Source organism: Podarcis pityusensis (assembly GCF_964106645.2).
Source record: "Podarcis pityusensis genome assembly, chromosome: 1".
NCBI lineage: Eukaryota > Metazoa > Chordata > Lepidosauria > Squamata > Lacertidae > Podarcis > Podarcis pityusensis.
In genome coordinates this window covers 24259433-24276401 of record NC_138028.1, presented here as the reverse complement: position 1 = coordinate 24276401, position 16969 = coordinate 24259433, and the positions used below count along the sequence as shown (strand labels likewise).

Sequence of the window (16969 nt, the reverse complement as noted above, 5' to 3'; positions counted from 1 at the left end):
AAAGGGAAGATTGTTTTGTCAGTCAAGCAGAGATGCTTGGATTGATAGAACCATCTCTTTAGCATGATGTAGAATACAACAACAACAAAAAACAAATAAACGGTGTCTTAGCTGAATCCTGTTTCCAATTTTGCCTTGACCCTCATGATACAGAAATCAATATATAGAACAGCAATCTAAGCTTTAACAAAAGTTCAGAGACATGATGAATGAACTAAATAAATAAATGTTACCTTTGGAGCCAGGGGCCAAGGCAGCCCTTTTGATGGCATATGTTTTGAGACACCGTTCAAAGGTGTCATCCCAAAGAGCCACAACTCCATCCTTGCCTCCAGTTACAAATCCCTGAAAACATTAGAAATATTAGAAAGTGAACAGCAGAAAAGTTCTGTGGTACAGTAAACTTTAGTATGTTATTTAAATATGAATCCTGCTCATCAATCATCCCAATACTGCAATCTTGGACCGCATATCTATAGCAATTCTCATTATCCATACTTCTGAAGTCATATAGAACAGTAAATAAATATGAATATGGCCAAGATGTATGTTATTTAACTCAGATTAGCAGGGGTGATATTTCAGTGATGATTCCAGCTTCATTCTAAAATGTGTTAGAAATTCTATTCAAATCACCAAAAAAAGAGATTTAACCTTAATTGTCCTGAGAACAGTGGGACTACCTGTGTGCTTTCAATTTATTTGCACAAGTATTACTTTAAAACAAGCTAGTTAATTTCTTCATTGTAAAAAACATCATCCATATTAGACTGTGCAGCATTAGGGGGCACTAGAAAGCTTTCAAAAGCACTTCATTATATGGCAGGTGGTTCTCTTGTTAAAAAAAAAAAAGAAATCTTATTGGGCCTGACAAAACACCAAGGCGTGCCTATAGTAGCTCTTTAGATATTGGCTATACATTTTTTAAAATACAATAAATTATTATTGATCCATTTTCAATATAAGCCACTCACTTTTTCCAGTGCATGCATACTGAACACAGGGCCATCGTGTGCTTTCACAGTTTTTATGAGGAAGAGATCTCTCCATATGCATACATCCCCCGTTGAAGTTCCAGAAAATGACATCTCTTCTGTCCAGCCATAAACTGCACACATCATTGTATCAATCTTCCCCATTGGACCTACATAGCCCTTTTTCCCAATCAGTCCACCACCTTAAATTAAAATTAAAATGAAATAATAACAATAAAAATAATTATTCAGTATCTCTATGAACATAACTATGTATCTGTACGAATGTAATTTTCTAAAAGACGATACAGGAACATTTTTAATGAAGTTTAATTTCCTTTTTGTCACTTTAATTTATTAAACATGCAATTTCTTTTGTTCCAAAATTGAGAGAAAATGCATACATCAGCAAATGGACTTTGACAGCACGATAGCTCAATTGGCAAAGCACGAGACTCTTAGGACTCAGCTAGATTAGTAAAGAAAAGGCGATATAACATTGTGCCACCAGATGTCACTGTGCAGTCCCGTTTTCTCTACCTGACTTCCCTGTTTAAATTTACAAGGTGTTTAACTGAAACACTTCTTTGATATGTTTGGATCCAGCCTCAGGGTTGTGGGTTCAAGCCCAATGTTGTGCAAAAAGATTCTTTCATTGCAGAGAGTTGGACTAGATGACCCTCATGGTCTCTTCCAACTCTATGATTCTATGACTGTAGTCTTACGCACACTTAAGGATAAGATAAGAACATAAGAGCTCTGCTGGGTCAGACCAAAGCAACTTGTTTTCGCAATGGCCAAAGAGATGCCCATGGAAAGCCTGAAAGCAGGACAGGAGCACAGGAGCACTCTCTCCACTTGTGTTCCCAGCAACTGATATTGAGGCATACTGATAGTCTTCTCCACCATGAGTTTGCCTAATCCTCTTTTAAAGTCATCCAAGTTGGTGGCCACTACTACAAGAGAGATTCAAATAATTAATTTGACTTGTCTTACCTGCTCTTCGCCAGAATTTTATGTGTTTCATTCCAGCTGTAAGAAGTTTATCAGGCATGTAGGGGTTAATCTTGACGACAAATATCTTATCTTTGCTCCCCCTAGAACAATATACAAAGTATTTTGACTTTTGATTTGTGGGGAAAGCTTTCTCCGTGGCAATAAAGTTAAGGAAAACAAAAGTCTTGGGTTGGACCAAAGGAGCTTTGAGGTCCCTTCCAACTCTACTATTCTATGAATTGTTCACACTCAGTAGTAAATCAATGTGTTGGGGAAAATGAAAGAACCGTCTATTTTTTACTATTAAAAACATGAAGATTGTTCCAACACAATGCAGTGTTTTATTTTTGTATTTTATGTATGCATATGAATTAAATGGTTCACAACGATTATGTTCAGTTATATTTCAATAACTTTTTCAAGAGGTTTGGATCATGGTTACAATACAGTTATGGTATACTCTGGTATGGTAGACTCTGAAACAGTACTTTCACTAGCCTATATTCAATATTAAGAATGCCTCTGCTCTATTAACACTATATTTTTACTTTAAAAAGCCTAGCTCACAAACTCATGAATCAGAACACACAATTGTGTTGAGAAATAGCAATATGAAGCAGTTCTCAGCCTGCTAAGAAACGGTTATCTATGTCTGCATTAAATGATGCATATAACACCTTCCTTTGTTAATAATAAAGGCTGTAAGACTTCTGACCATCACAGTGGTGATGAGTTATGGTGGCTTCTAGTATCAGCCCTTTTATTCATATTATTTACTCACTTTGTGGACTCCCCCTTTTGGACAGGGCCCAGATCCACAAGATGGCTATTAAATGAAACACCATGTATCAGTGCAGATATGGTTATCTTCTTGCACTTATTGGAGTGGGGGCGCAAAAGTATGGCTTCCCACTGGGTACTCTTATCCTACATCTGGGAATGCAGGACTTTTGTGAGTGGGTCCAATGAACATACAGTCAAACCTCCATTGTTGAACGTAATCCGTTCCAGAAGACCATTCGACTTCCAAAATGTTCGACAATCGAAGATCAAAGGGCAGTTGGCAAAATCAATGGAGAAAAAAAGAAAAAAAAAACTCCCTGGAAGCTGTTTTGCTTCCAAAAATCATTTGAAAACCAGAGCAGTTACTTTCGGGTTTTCAGCATTTGGGAGAAGAAACGTACAATAACGGAGACGTTCGGGAATCGAGGTTTAACTGTATAATGTGCATATAAAGTCAAAATGCGCTTTCAATTCCTGGATTAAATGTAGGGTATCATTCATGCAATTCACACCTATGCCCTAGGCATGCTGTACAGAGGTCAGCAAACTTTTTAAGCAGGGGGCCGGTCCGCTGTTCCTCAGACCTTGTGGGGGGCTGGGCAATACTTTGAAAAAAATATATGAACAAATTCCTATGCCCCACAAATAACCCAGAGATGCATTTTAAATAAAAGGACACATTCTACTCATGTAAAAAAACACTGATTCCTGGACTGTCCACGGGCCGGATTTAGAAGGCGATTGGGCCAGATCCGGCCCCAGGCCTTAGTTTGCCAACCCATGTGCTATATCCGCACTTTGCTGTCCAGCGGCTCAAGAAGACACAAACTCACTTTCGCACTGTGTATAGATGAAGGTCATTCAAACCTCCTCAAGAGTACTTGTACTTTTCATCCTGGCCACTTATGCCTTGGTTTGTTTCCATAATTAAGCTAGACTCTTACCTGACTGATGAAAGCTTCTCTCCTTTTCTCCAGTCCCAAAGAACAATAGTGTGATTGTCATCTATTCCAACGGAAGCTAACCGTTTGCCATCCGCTATAAAAGAAAATTATAAGAATGATGGGCATAATCATAATTCTGTAATCAGCAGGATGTGTTAATGTCTATGGAAATCTCCTTCATGTTCAAATCCTCATTCTCACTCATTTTTGTATCTAAGCAGGAGCTATGTTGATAAGGGTATACTCTGTATACCCATATTTATTCTTTTCATGTCTTTTTCATGTTCATTAGGAATATCACTCATTACCACTTTCCCAGAGTCTCTCCAAAATTGGACGTTTGATTTTCCATTCCCTCCTTTCTAGGCTTTCTACATACTGACTAGCAGTTACTGGACACTATTAAAATATATATCAAAACATATATATAGGCCTTTGATCTGTATGGAGTCAACTGGTTCTGAATGGACTGTACTCTCCTAGAGTTAGGCAAATGAGTACCAAAGACAGGGACATTCCAGTGCTGGCCACAAATTTATGTAATATGACCCCCACCCCGACCTCAAAGGACACAGGGCACCTTTATTAGTGACTTTTACCACAATCATTTTTCTTCAAGCCTAAATCAGAATTTCTACAGCATAATGAGAGGAAAGTCTGAAAATGAGGCTAATCTCCTCAAAGCAAAGAGCAAAATATTGCAGTTGTTCTTATAGCAATGTAATAGTGATCTATTCTTAGGACCTAAAAAGCTGTATCACATTTCCAACAACTATAGTTTCCAAGTCAAAAGATGATCAATCATAAATACCTGAAAAGTCAACAGCACAAACACCATATTGATGATAGCCCTTTAACACAGACAGTGGTTTGATTGTCTCTGTATCCCAAATATGGATTGAGCAATCACGACCAACCTTAAACAAAAGAGATTGAACACATTATGCAGAAAGAAAACTAACCAACTGAAAAAACTCCAAGAGGTATAATGCTTATTTGTCCATAACATCCATTTCATGTTTCTTTCACATGGTTATAACACTAATTTGGATACAAGAAATAAAATTATGGTTCACAGGTCTCAGACTATGTTCTTATTCTGAATGTTAGCTATGTGTATAAAGAAGCAGAAATATGCAGGGCTATTAAAAGAGCACCCTTTTCACCTTTGTTTAATCAAATTGGGGTTAATTCAACTGAATTCAATCTTTTGCAAAATGTCACATTTTATCAGTATCTTCATCAAGCACATTCTATACTATAGCTACAAATATGAATGCTCCTATTTCAGATATTCTATAAACACTAGCCATTCTATACTTCAGTAGTTCCAGTGTCCACACGAGGGCACTAATGTACACGCAGCTGCTTTAGCATACTTTGATGTAAGTCATGTAATGAGGAATCTCCCAAACGAGGAATACAGCATTCCTCTATATAGAAGCAGGAAAACTCTTGCAGGGAGAAATATGCAGTAGTGCATGATGCAGGTATAAAGATTTTGCAGAGGGATAGTAGCCATGTTAGTCTCTTGCAGCAAAAACAAAAGATATTTTTGTTAGTCTTTAAAGTGCCACAAGACTTTGTTTCACACTTCCAGCATAAGCTCTTTCATAGTTGAATAAATCTATGCCTACTTGTTTTTACTCAAGTAACCAAGCTGAAACCTGTCTTCTACAACTGTACTGCTTTCACATGCTTTTCACAGAGGCATATTCCACAGATTTATGAAATATAAATTTATAAGCTCACTAAAACAACACAGGATTTCTAGTTCTCCTAAACATGAATCCTACCTGGCCTGTTGCCACATAGTCCTTTAAGGGATGAATAGCAAGACACAGAATATCATCATCATGACCCAAATAAAAACGTTGTGTGTTCTGCTGCCGATTGTATACTACACCCACTGCTGCAACATGGTACACAATTTCTCCAGTCTGAGTGTAAAATAAATTACTGCGACAGTCATAGCCTCTGTAACTAATAAAACAGTTAGACATTTAGGCATCATGACACAGTACAATCAACTAAATATTTTAGTTTTTATAGTTACATACTGCAAAATGATTTTGATAGTTCCATCAAAAGTACTCCAAAAGAATAAAAATATCTCTAGTATGGGAGAACAGTAAATCAGGCAAGGTTACATCAACAATTTCCCCCTTCAAGTGATGATTGTAGGAGGCATAAAGAAATTTGAAAATAACTTGTATGGTTAAAAATATATTTCAATGTTTTTCTCTGTTTCTGGAGGATAAACTAAGAATATTATGTAGCTGGTCCTTTAAAATGTTTATTTATTTAATTAAATATTTAATAGTTATAATCTGCACTTTCATAAATTATAGTAAAAAAGCTTAAAACATACAAAATGTCTAAATCCATGTAAAACAAAATAATCTGATTTGCTTGTTTTTAGGCAAAAAGATAAATTTACAAACCCATGAACAAAGTGTAATCTTATACTATTGATTGGAGCCCGTTCTCTTCTTTTTGAAGCTGCAGTTTTTCGTTTTTCTTTGCATTGCTCTTTAAGCTGAGGTAGATCTTCTTTGTAAACCTTAGCAGAGAATATAAAGTTCTCTGTAATTGTGCATATTTGAAAAGCAAATCTCTCTGAGGAATAGAGGTTGATAGATAATTTTCTTAGCTTCCTACATGAACTGCATATGCCACATGGTTGCAATATTAGAACTAAAACTTTGCTTTTTCTGTTACTATAATAGTATCAGAGTATTTGGACATAATATAATCAGAGTATTTGGACAATCTTTCTACTAGCTCCAGAGGTTTAAATGAGAGAGTTCATAAAACCCATTGGTAATATTGGACAGCATTAAGATGACCCACAGCTCTGCTGAAGCAATTCTGCTGCAGCAACTGGACATACAGCCATGTCTCAGCAAACCTAAACGTAACAGGGAACCAGTATACTGCATGAAATATGAGTGGAGCAACAACTGCCAATGCTGGTTGCAACTGATTAGAGCAATTATAATAACACCTGGTGAAACAGGAAGCCATAGGGTGCCGCTGTTGTTTTCTAATATCATTATTTGTTTATTGCTGTTTTCATATTAAACTCTGTAAAACACTTTACAAAGCTGAAATTATAAGATGAAGTACAAATTTTTAACATACCAGAAGATGGCTCCTCTGCTTGCTTAGCTTACCAACCCACCAGGCCCCTTCTAAATCCTTGCCAACCCTTCTCACTGTACCCTTGCCAGAGCTCTCCTCCCTGTACATCAGGGGTGGGGGACATTTTTGACTCCTGGGCCGGATCTGGTTTATTTCAGCATTCGGCCCTCAGCCCTCATCTGCTTTTGGGAGCTTATGGTTCCAGGCCATCAGCTACGATAACTGTTCTGATCAGTTCTAATACAGTCTGTGAGTTTTGTGGTGTCAACATTCTATAATCCAGATATACACAGGGTTTGTTGCAGCAGGGTGCATTAGCATATTTATGTTTATAATGTAAGACAATACCTGTCGACGGTATGTGATTTGTGTCTCTTGTTCAATTTCAGAGTCCAGCTCTGGAACATCCGATTGATCAGAATCAGATTCTTCACTATTAGAGTCAACGAGGCTTTCTTTGATAGATAGAGAAATAAATAAATAAATAAATAAATGAGTAGGTATTGAAAACAGCAGATACAACGTAAAGGTAATAAAATTACTCAGTTAACTGCACAGTCCTAAGCATGGTTACTGAAAACAACTGTGATATATATGCCTAAATAAAAAAATAGTAATTTCCCACCACTTGTACTCAATGGTCCAGGACCAAAACAACAGAAAACAGAAAGTCAAACCAAAACTGAGAAAACATTGGAGTATTTACAGTCATCCAGATCAAGAAGCAGAAGTCCCAACCATCACTGTAAAACACATATCACTAACAATATTTTAAATTATTTTCCAACTCGTATCAAATGATGCATCACTCACCTTGTGGTGCTATGTGAAGAGCATCCTTCAGCTTCCTTTCAGGAACAAATTTCCACTGGAAAACAGAATGGTCTGCTCCACCAATAGAAATAACCCACTGATAATCATGTGACCATCTGACATTTGTCACGTGTGCTGAATGACCAAGGTATTTCTTAAATTTTGCCCCTATTAAAAAAAAAAATTGGTTTTATTATGTGTCAAATTATGTATCAATTTAAAGAGTTGTTTTACACCATGGCTTATAACCAGTTGTGCCTTGCCCAAGGAGATATATGCTTTTGGTTATGCAAGAGGTGAGTCCCAATTTCTGCTAATGGTTCCTCTGCAGTTTCATTCCATCAATATTGTCCCTGAGGGGCACCTTAATTTTCAGGTTTTCCAGGAAAATGCACTGGGGTGGAGGAGGTAGGAAAACCTCATTGCACAAGTAAAAGTCTGCTCAAGGTTTGTAGTATCCCACTGAGTATATTGCAGAATATCTGACATGCCAGCCCAGTCAGTTACAACTGTGCTACTTTGTTAAACGAGAGCAACAAACTACCTTTATCAACCATTGCTGTTTTGTATAAGAAACCCTTTTCAGCCAGTCAAGGGTATTTGACTGTAACATCCTCCCCCTCACTTCCACCATATCCTTTTACTATGTGGAAAACAGAATGTGACATCTGGACTTTGGGGGCTTATCTGAGTGCAGCATCTCATTGACCCCAAAATCTGACCCCAAAATCTCTTATCTGAAACATAAACAAGGGTCGCAAATGCTAACAGTCATTTGAATAAGAAAAAAATTCCACTATTATTTTAAAAGTTTTTTTTCCCCTCCATTTAAAAGGCCAGATTCTAACTTACGAGAACTTTCCATCCTGGGTATTCTGTTATTTACATTCCAAGCACACACTAAATAATTACCTTTTCTTAAACAAGGATACCGAAACAATTTTACTATTCCATAGTCATCAGCTGTAACTAGAACTTGGCCCATAAAATTTGCATCTACAGAATTGATATCATTGATCTCTGAATATTTAGGCCATATTCCATTAACTTCAAGGCCTGCAACTGAAGTCCATGAAGCCCACTGGACACCTTTTAACTCATCCTTATTCATCACTTCTTTTCCACCTAGATATAGAAAGATACTTGTTTAATCATTCACTCGATTTATACGGGCAATTAACATATTAACTGGATTGTATTCAATATTGCACTAGGAGAAGGCTGCTTGTGCAACCAATTCTTCTCCCTCCCTTCCCTGCAGCCCATCATACCCCTGCCCCCATAAAAGCCTCTCTAGAGGGATATGTCTTATGGAAGTGCAGTAGGAGGAAGGAACTGGTCAAAATCAGTTATCTTCTGCAAGCAGTCTAAGATTCCTCTGCCCACTGATTAAAATTGTTTGGAGAGAAATGACTAGCTGCAGTCACTACAACTACTTTACCAGGAATGTGCTATGTTATAATAGCATTAGGCAACCTAAGCACAGAACTCACTACCTATTTTCTTGAATAATTGTAATAGTAGTAGATTATCTCACCAGGCATCCTGTAAAAAAGCCTTTTTCCACTGCCATCATTGGTCTGCAAGTGTTTGCTGTCCAATGACCAATCCATATGAGTGATGAAACTTGTTGATCCAATACACTCTCCAACCTTTTTGTACCGCTGAACAACACCATAAATATCAACAGAACTGTCATTAGAGCCAACTGCAAGGAAATTTCCATCTGGTGAGTATTTTAATTCATGAATAGCTTCTTTCCTATCTTTAATATGAACAACCTCTGTCATATCTCTGTAACACAGAAAAAGAAAAATATATAGTTTAGTCATTGTCTGTGTACAAAGAAATCCATCTTTACTCCCATCAAGTGAAGAAAAGCCTTGCAAATGGAATATCTACTTAGCAGTGCAATATATAATATACAGCTGAGGCATCTACACATTAATAAGGAAGCCTCTATTTGCATGTGCATTACAAATAAGTCCAAATGGAAAAATTTATCTGGCACTGATGCAATGCTAGCAGGTGGCAGAATTTTACAATTCATTGTAAAAGCAACTTAATGGCAAAGTTTATCTTTGTTTAAATGTCTCCAATGCATAACCTACCTAACTCGAAGTACTGTGAAGGAACCGTCTTTCATTCCAAGTGCAAGATGAATTCCATCAGTGCTAACAGCTGCACAACGAATTGGCTCTTCCATATTGCACCGTGCAATCAATGCATGATCTATAAGGCTCCATATTCTGCAAGAAAGTATTCGGGGTAAACAAAATACAATTATCATACATGCAGAGAAAAATGTAGTGGGTTGTCTCATCTTTTTAAAAAATACCCCCCCCCAAAAAAAGCATATGACTTATATTCATTAGCACCCTGTCCTCCAAGACTGGATTGAGGCCCAGATCCAATTCACACATGCCCAAAACATTTCTGAGTGTCACAGAGAATTCAGAACCTAATTTGGTTGGCTGTATGGCAAGGTGCCATCTAACTATTTTATCAGGCTGCAGAACCATTTTCATCTAGCACACAGTCAACTGTTTTATTATATTGCCAAGGTCAGTCTCACTGCTATTTTAAGATTTAAAATACAGTAACATTACTGAAGTCACACTGGCACCCCAGGGGCTTTAGCACAATTGTTTCCATAATTTGATGACAGGGCTATGCAGTTGTCTAAAATTTTCTTAAGTGGCCAGTCATTTTACTTATTTTTCTGTAATGATTTTAAAAGCTTTTTATCTTTCTGCACACAGTCCTGATGTTTTGTGAGGATCATATATAAATACTTTGATGAATAAAATACATGTAATAATCATTTACTTAAATGTGACATCTAAAACTTAAGGTGCATATTTTATACCAAAGCAACAGATTATAACTTACCACAAATGCAAAAAAATGGTTTTGTATTTTAAAATTAAAAGTATGTTTCACTGTAGATGCTCATGTGTCTTTTGAGAATCCATGGGAACTAACCTGACTGATCGATCATCACTTCCCGTCATAGCCAAAGGTTTTGTAGGATGAACTGCTAGGGCCCAAAGCTCCCCTTCACAGTGCCCTTGCATAATAAGAAAAGGCTTATTGCGTTCATGCACCACAATCTCAAAGATTTCACTGTCTTGTGTTCCAACTAGTATATGATCTCCTCGCCAACAAACACTTCTCACAGACAGACCTGTGGAAAGTAAATATGCAGATTTTATTATACAAATGTTTAGCAAAGAAAAAATTACTGTGAAATCATAAAATATTCCTGAATATTGTTCCTGAAAAAATGGAAGAAAGTTAATTAAATCACATAGTACACATTGAGGCAAGCCCCCCTTTTACCCCAAATGACAAATTTTATTTTTACATTACAATAAATAAAAATTAGAGGCCTGCAGTAATGTTTTGGCTAGCACTACTTTGCTCATAAGTTAAGTCCAACTGAATTTAACTGTATCTGCGCCTTGCACTTTGTTAAAAGGGAATGGAGGAGAAACTATAACTGCATCAACCCTCCTTCATCAGTCTATCCTGTCCTCAGCTGTTGTCACAATCCTTACAAATAAACCATTTGTTGTTTATTTCAGAAGAAGCTTCAAGGTTGCTCATGCTGGAGTATGCAAGTTTCTTTACGATTCTACCACAACCATTTAGGACCACATTGACTGATGGGAGTGTGCTGTGGAAGCTTCTGCTTCTTTTTCTTTTATGGAGATCATGTATGAGCTGGGAGAAGGTCATGATCCTATGGACAGTTATATGGGAGTAAGCTCAGCTGAATTCAGTAGAACTTATTTCAAGTAAACATGCACAGTGATTAAGAATCTCTCTCTTTCTTTGCCTGTTTCTTGCTGTCTCTTCCTCTTTCTGACATGTGCTATTTATAGCAGTCAAAAAATCAGTACATGCAGGTCCTGCTTACTGAACACAATGAGTTCCCTGGAAATAATTTGTTAGGCAAGCATTCCTATGGGAACACATTGAGCAAAACCTACCCTGCAAGGCCACTAAATGCATGGGTCTTCTCACCACACAGTGCCACTACTGTGCAAAGAGAAGTTTTAACATTGCACTCCATACACAGACATCCATTAATATAGACCCCTGCTTACATGACATACAACTCAGAAAATCCACACCAGCATTGCTGTTCTGGAGTAGGGCTATGACTCCTCAATTATGAGTAGGGCTATAAGGACAATGGTCAATGAAAAAGGTATTCCTTTGATAATGTAATTAAAATACTGTTTTGTTTTACCTTTATATCCCTGGTCTGTTTCCCTGAGATCAATCACAGTAATTGGTTTAAAATTTAAATCCCAAAGGCGAACACAGCCATCCCTGCCACCAGTAGCAAAGCCTTCTTCACAGGCATTCATGCTGAAAATTCCTGCCTAAAGAGTAAAGAACATATTTAAGTATGCACACAACTTGCATTAATGATGATATTAAAAAAAAACCACATGAGACAAAATATTTTTCCTGCGTTTTCCTTTAGAATACACTATGTGTTTATACAAATAACAGACTCTTGTCTTTAAAAAATAATAATCAGAATTTGAAAAGAACAACTACATAAAACTCTGCTCTGCTTTTCTAAGAAAGCCTGCTTGTGAATGCAACTAGACCACACAACTGCAAAATATATCTGACAGTTTCACTTAACTGCTGTGTAACCACGTAGCTGAACGATTATACAAATTGTTGTCTGCACCTTCCAAATGCTGGTCTCTGACTGATCCAATATTGTGACACATGACCTTTATGATCAGGTTATTTTTTTCTTTAATTAAATTAAATTCATATCGAGGCAATGCACCTCAAATGATTTTATTCCCTTTAATCACCATGACTGGAAAGACGCTAATCACAGATCCACTAACACAACTACATGCAAACTCAGTGAAAAAATACAATAGAAGTTAAAATGTTATGCATATGAGTCCACACTTCTGTGAATACCCAAGCCTGAGCCTTTCTCAACACTCTAGCTCTATGAAAATGCTGCCCTTAAGAGTTGCTGCCAAAAAAGGCCCTCTGTAGTGTCCCTTTTAAGGAGTCTGAAACCAAGTCCAGAAACATAGTCACCATCACAGGGAGATCAGGCAGTCTGCTCTCTTCCCCATGTCATCCTCCTATCTGGACTGAGAATGTCCTTTAGGAACATAGTAAGTATAAGAAGACCCTGCTGCATCAAGCCAATGGCCCATGTAGTCCAACATCCTGTTCTCACAGTGGCCAACCAAATGCATGTGAGAAACCAACCCTTTCCCCTCCTTTGTTTTTCAGCAACTGGTATTAAGAAGCATTGCTGCCTTCAACTGTGGAGACAGAGGGTAGCAATCATGGCTAGTAGTCAGTGATAGCCCTCTCCTTGATGAATTTATCAAATCCTCTTTTAAAGCCTTCTAGGTTGCTAGCCATCACTGCCTCCTGTGGGAGATAGTTCCATAGTGTAACTATGCGCTGCATGAAGAAGTACTTTTATTTATTTGTCCTGAATCTCCCAAAATTCAGTTTCATTGGAAGTCCATGAGTTCCATTCTGGTTTACACTTGTAAAGAGAGACAGCAAAACAGTGGATGTTCTGTGTTGGCTCACAAGAGGGTTAAAGCACTCATTTAAGTTTGCTATATTGTTTCCACTTATATTTAATTAAAACTTGCCCAAGCAACATGGTGATGTTTTATACAGGGTGACTGTTATCTGACCTCAGCTTTGGCTTCAATCCACACAACTTGAGTATTCACCTCTGTTAAAGAATACTGAAATAAATTATTCACCCACTAAGGAGGTGTAGTATATACATTCCTCATATAAAAGTCCTACCAAGTGTAACCATGCAAGACCAAGATCGTTATTGTTTACTTGTTTCCTGTTTTATATCCAGTTCCTGAAATGGATCCATTTTTTAAATTCTAAATCCAAAAGATGATTTCATATGTTGATCTACAATACACTATTCTATAGCTTGGGAAGGTCACTCAATACTTTTGCATTTATTTCAGGTTACATTACTGCTCTAAAACAAAGCTGCCCTTGAAGACCATAGAGCGGTATAGAGTATATAAGTTTAAAGCATGCTACAACAGTGGTTCAATATATATGTTTATATTTCCATCACAGGTTTGGCAGTGAATGCTTACAATGTTATCTTTCCCACAACTGCTTGGATTTTGGACCTTCTCTCTCTCTCTCTCTCTCTCTCTCTCTCTCTCTGTGTGTGTGTGTGTGTGTGTACACATACAACACAGACATAAATTCAAGTTTTTAAAGCCCACTTATTCCAGCTTTCATTTTGTTGGTAGTTTTAGGATGATGAACTTTTAAATTGGCTGCAGTGGTGAGAAGTTTGCTTGTGAAACATTGAATGTTGGTCTATGTTTTTAAGACTGTTTGGCACCTTGTAAAATTTTTAATGGGTTTCATGAAGTGGTGTTCCTCTTCCCATTGTTCTGAACCTATTTACAGGTTATGTGGAATGAAGAATGATGAAAAGGAACATCTTCCTCTCTCCTTTTTGCAGAAAAGACATATGCTAAGGTTCAAATACTGAAGATGGCCCTGTGCAGTGTCTGTATGAAATACTATATAACAGCCATATGCAAGCTACTCTGCCGTTTGGAAGGAAAACCAGGATATAAAATACAACCCATCAATGAAATGTCACCACACTATGCTTCCATAAATTTCACACAGGTGTTCAGATGAAAAATATATGGAATAACACTCTCATTGGGAGTTGTGAAGAGGAGCTGTGCTCCTCAATTTGCACACAAATCCATCAGTCTTGCCTTTCCCCTACCGAGAGTGAAGCAATAACATCCTGGGAGTAGCACACAGCTGAAGATTCCTTCCTGAACACCAGTGCACTTAGCCTTCAGCCATCCCAGATAAATAACCCATAAACATTAATCTGCAAGATGAGGAGAGGCTGCAAACTTGTCCTAATTTCTGCATTTTCTGGTATATTCAGCCAGAAACTTATGAAAGGGTCTGCCAGAAGTTAAACTGTGACATTCAACATCTGATAAAGTCCCCTGCATTTGTTAACCAAAATGCAATCCATTTAGAAATCTGTGTATGTCACACAAAATCTTAATTTATCGGTATTTCACTGGTCAATCAGTTTTCATATGAAAATGATACTCACAGCATGAGCTCCTTGTATGGTTCGGATAAGGTTGATTCCTTTCCATACATATATATCTCCATTAAGTGCACCAGAATATGTTACTTCATCTCTTGCACAGGCGAGGCACAATATAGTTTGGAGATCACCAGTCTTACCAAAAACACCACGCTTTGGTGTCAATGAATTGCCACATAAACTCCAGAACTGCAAGAATAAAGTGATTTAATGTAAACCACACAGAGCATTTTAAACAATTACAACTAAAAGTTTTGTGATGTAACTATATACAATTCCTAAATTTTCCACACCACAGACCACTTGAAAATTGCTGAGGTTCTTGATGGACAATCTAATTATTGGGAATCTGAGGTGAGATACCCACGCAGTGGAAGTTGGTCCCAGTACCAGTCACCACACAGAAGCAGCTTAAAGTACCAAAAGTTTACTGTTGCAGAAGATAAGGCTCAGTAAAACAGTTCTGGATGTAGATACAGGTATTATAGATACATACAAAGTATCTTCGTTGCTCACAGACTAACTACAGAGCTGACATTCATTAATAACAGATAAAGTCAGGGCACTGGGCTGTTACCATAACGGCTGGCTTGGCTGACCTTGAATTTGTGATTAGCTCGTTCATGGGGTGATTTACACTCATGAAGGAAATTAACCCATTCACATGTCCAGTTACTCCTACAGACATTGCACTTCATGCTTCTGTTCCCCAACTCCACTTAATGGACAGCTGTTTGTGGAGGGAAGGCAAATTGAAGCATGATAATGTCACAATATAGTAGACATTATGAGGAAAGTTAAAAAAATTAGTTGCAGAGCTGCTATTATTGATAGTAGCTATGTGGGTCTAGTAACATCGATGTGTGCCCTGATATGCAGCATTTGTCCCCTTGTTTCATAAGGAGCACAAAAAAGAGATTTACAACTTTATTCCAGTAGTGATTGGCAGAACAGGGGCATTTACCTGACTTTTCATCATCTGCATTGCTACAGCTTACTGGGAAGAAGAGGGGTGATGTAGTGGTGAGGCTGGCATGATGCAAGAGTGGACTGGCTCTACTGGTGCATTTGCACCATGTCAACACTGCAGTGCCTTGCCCCTCCTTCGCTCCCTTCCAGTAAGCTGCAGAAGCAGCACTGATGGGAGCTTAGGTAAATGTCCCCACACCGCTGGCTACTATGGTGTGATCTGATGCATGTTGCCTTAGCCTAGAAGATGAGCTCAATGTGATTTACAGTCAAATCAGGGATCATATAACTCCAGATGTAGGTTGCAATCCTAACTAACCGCATTTCCTGAAAATAACAAACTCTAGTTGTAAACTAACATGATTTGCTGGTCAGATTTACACCTTTGTTTAGGAAATGTATGTAGCAGTATCAATGAAAATGTTGATTTAAACCTGCCTTTTTCTTGCTCTGAACTGAGAATTGACTTGCCCAGGGTCATCCAGTGAACTTCATACTTGATTGGGATAATAAATGCAAGCTTCATAGGGCAAATGGATACACTTCGTTTTATTATATTAGAAATGGAGAATTGCTACATCTGATCAGTACATAAAGGGCAGTCTTGCTAAATACTGTTATAGTTTGGGTGGGGAAAGACACCCCCATACACCCAATAAATTGATGAATGTCATTATTTGGAGTATTGGAGGGAAGATTCCAGGTGAGTGGAAAAATACAAACTAAATTTCCTTACTAATGCCAGGATGTTACCTGGTATAGAGGTGTTAACAAAAAGTGTTGATGGCCATATCAAAGGGGAATCCTTGAACCTGGGCGGACAGGAATTGCCAAGGTAACAGGAAGGGGGCAGGCTGTGCTCACAAGGAAAAATGTACTTCTAAAAAACTTTGTTGGGGTGAGGAGGAGTTGCTTGAAGCAGAGTTTGTGGAAGGAAATAAAGGGTAGAACCACATTGGCACTTGCTGGAGGAGGGTGCACCAAGAGACCAGGAGCTATGACTGACTGCTGCTTAGGCCCCAAGCTTGCTGAAGCTATGAGAAGGGTAATGAGAGACATTTTTGGGGCATAATGTTCTGCACACACTCCTTGGAAGACTTTAACTGTGTATAGGTGTAAAATAAGCCATATATCTTAAAGCGCTACAGCCTCCACTTTGACCTGAATTCCCATGGAAGCATGACTCTGGGTGAGCG

General features: G+C 37.9%; 1 protein-coding gene across 7 annotated transcripts in view; it reads right to left on the bottom strand.

Annotated features, from left to right (window-relative positions):
- The window catches only part of EML5 (EMAP like 5), an 83219-nt gene that overhangs the window by 35599 nt on the left and 30651 nt on the right, over positions 1-16969 (bottom strand). For all 7 annotated transcript variants that reach the window (XR_013986627.1, XR_013986628.1, XM_081006287.1 and 4 more), the window contains exons 5-19: positions 14808-14993; positions 11913-12048; positions 10640-10841; positions 9766-9903; positions 9192-9448; positions 8567-8779; positions 7655-7822; positions 7190-7296; positions 6142-6260; positions 5494-5680; positions 4509-4614; positions 3698-3791; positions 1971-2071; positions 975-1177; positions 234-345 (exon numbers count right to left, since the gene is read on the bottom strand). Coding sequence is in view for 5 of the 7 variants with exons in the window: in XM_081006287.1 (XP_080862413.1) it covers positions 234-345; positions 975-1177; positions 1971-2071; positions 3698-3791; positions 4509-4614; positions 5494-5680; positions 6142-6260; positions 7190-7296; positions 7655-7822; positions 8567-8779; positions 9192-9448; positions 9766-9903; positions 10640-10841; positions 11913-12048; positions 14808-14993 (2329 nt within the window). In the remaining 2 variants the exon portion in view is untranslated. The remainder of the gene's footprint in view (positions 1-233; positions 346-974; positions 1178-1970; positions 2072-3697; positions 3792-4508; positions 4615-5493; positions 5681-6141; positions 6261-7189; positions 7297-7654; positions 7823-8566; positions 8780-9191; positions 9449-9765; positions 9904-10639; positions 10842-11912; positions 12049-14807; positions 14994-16969) is intronic.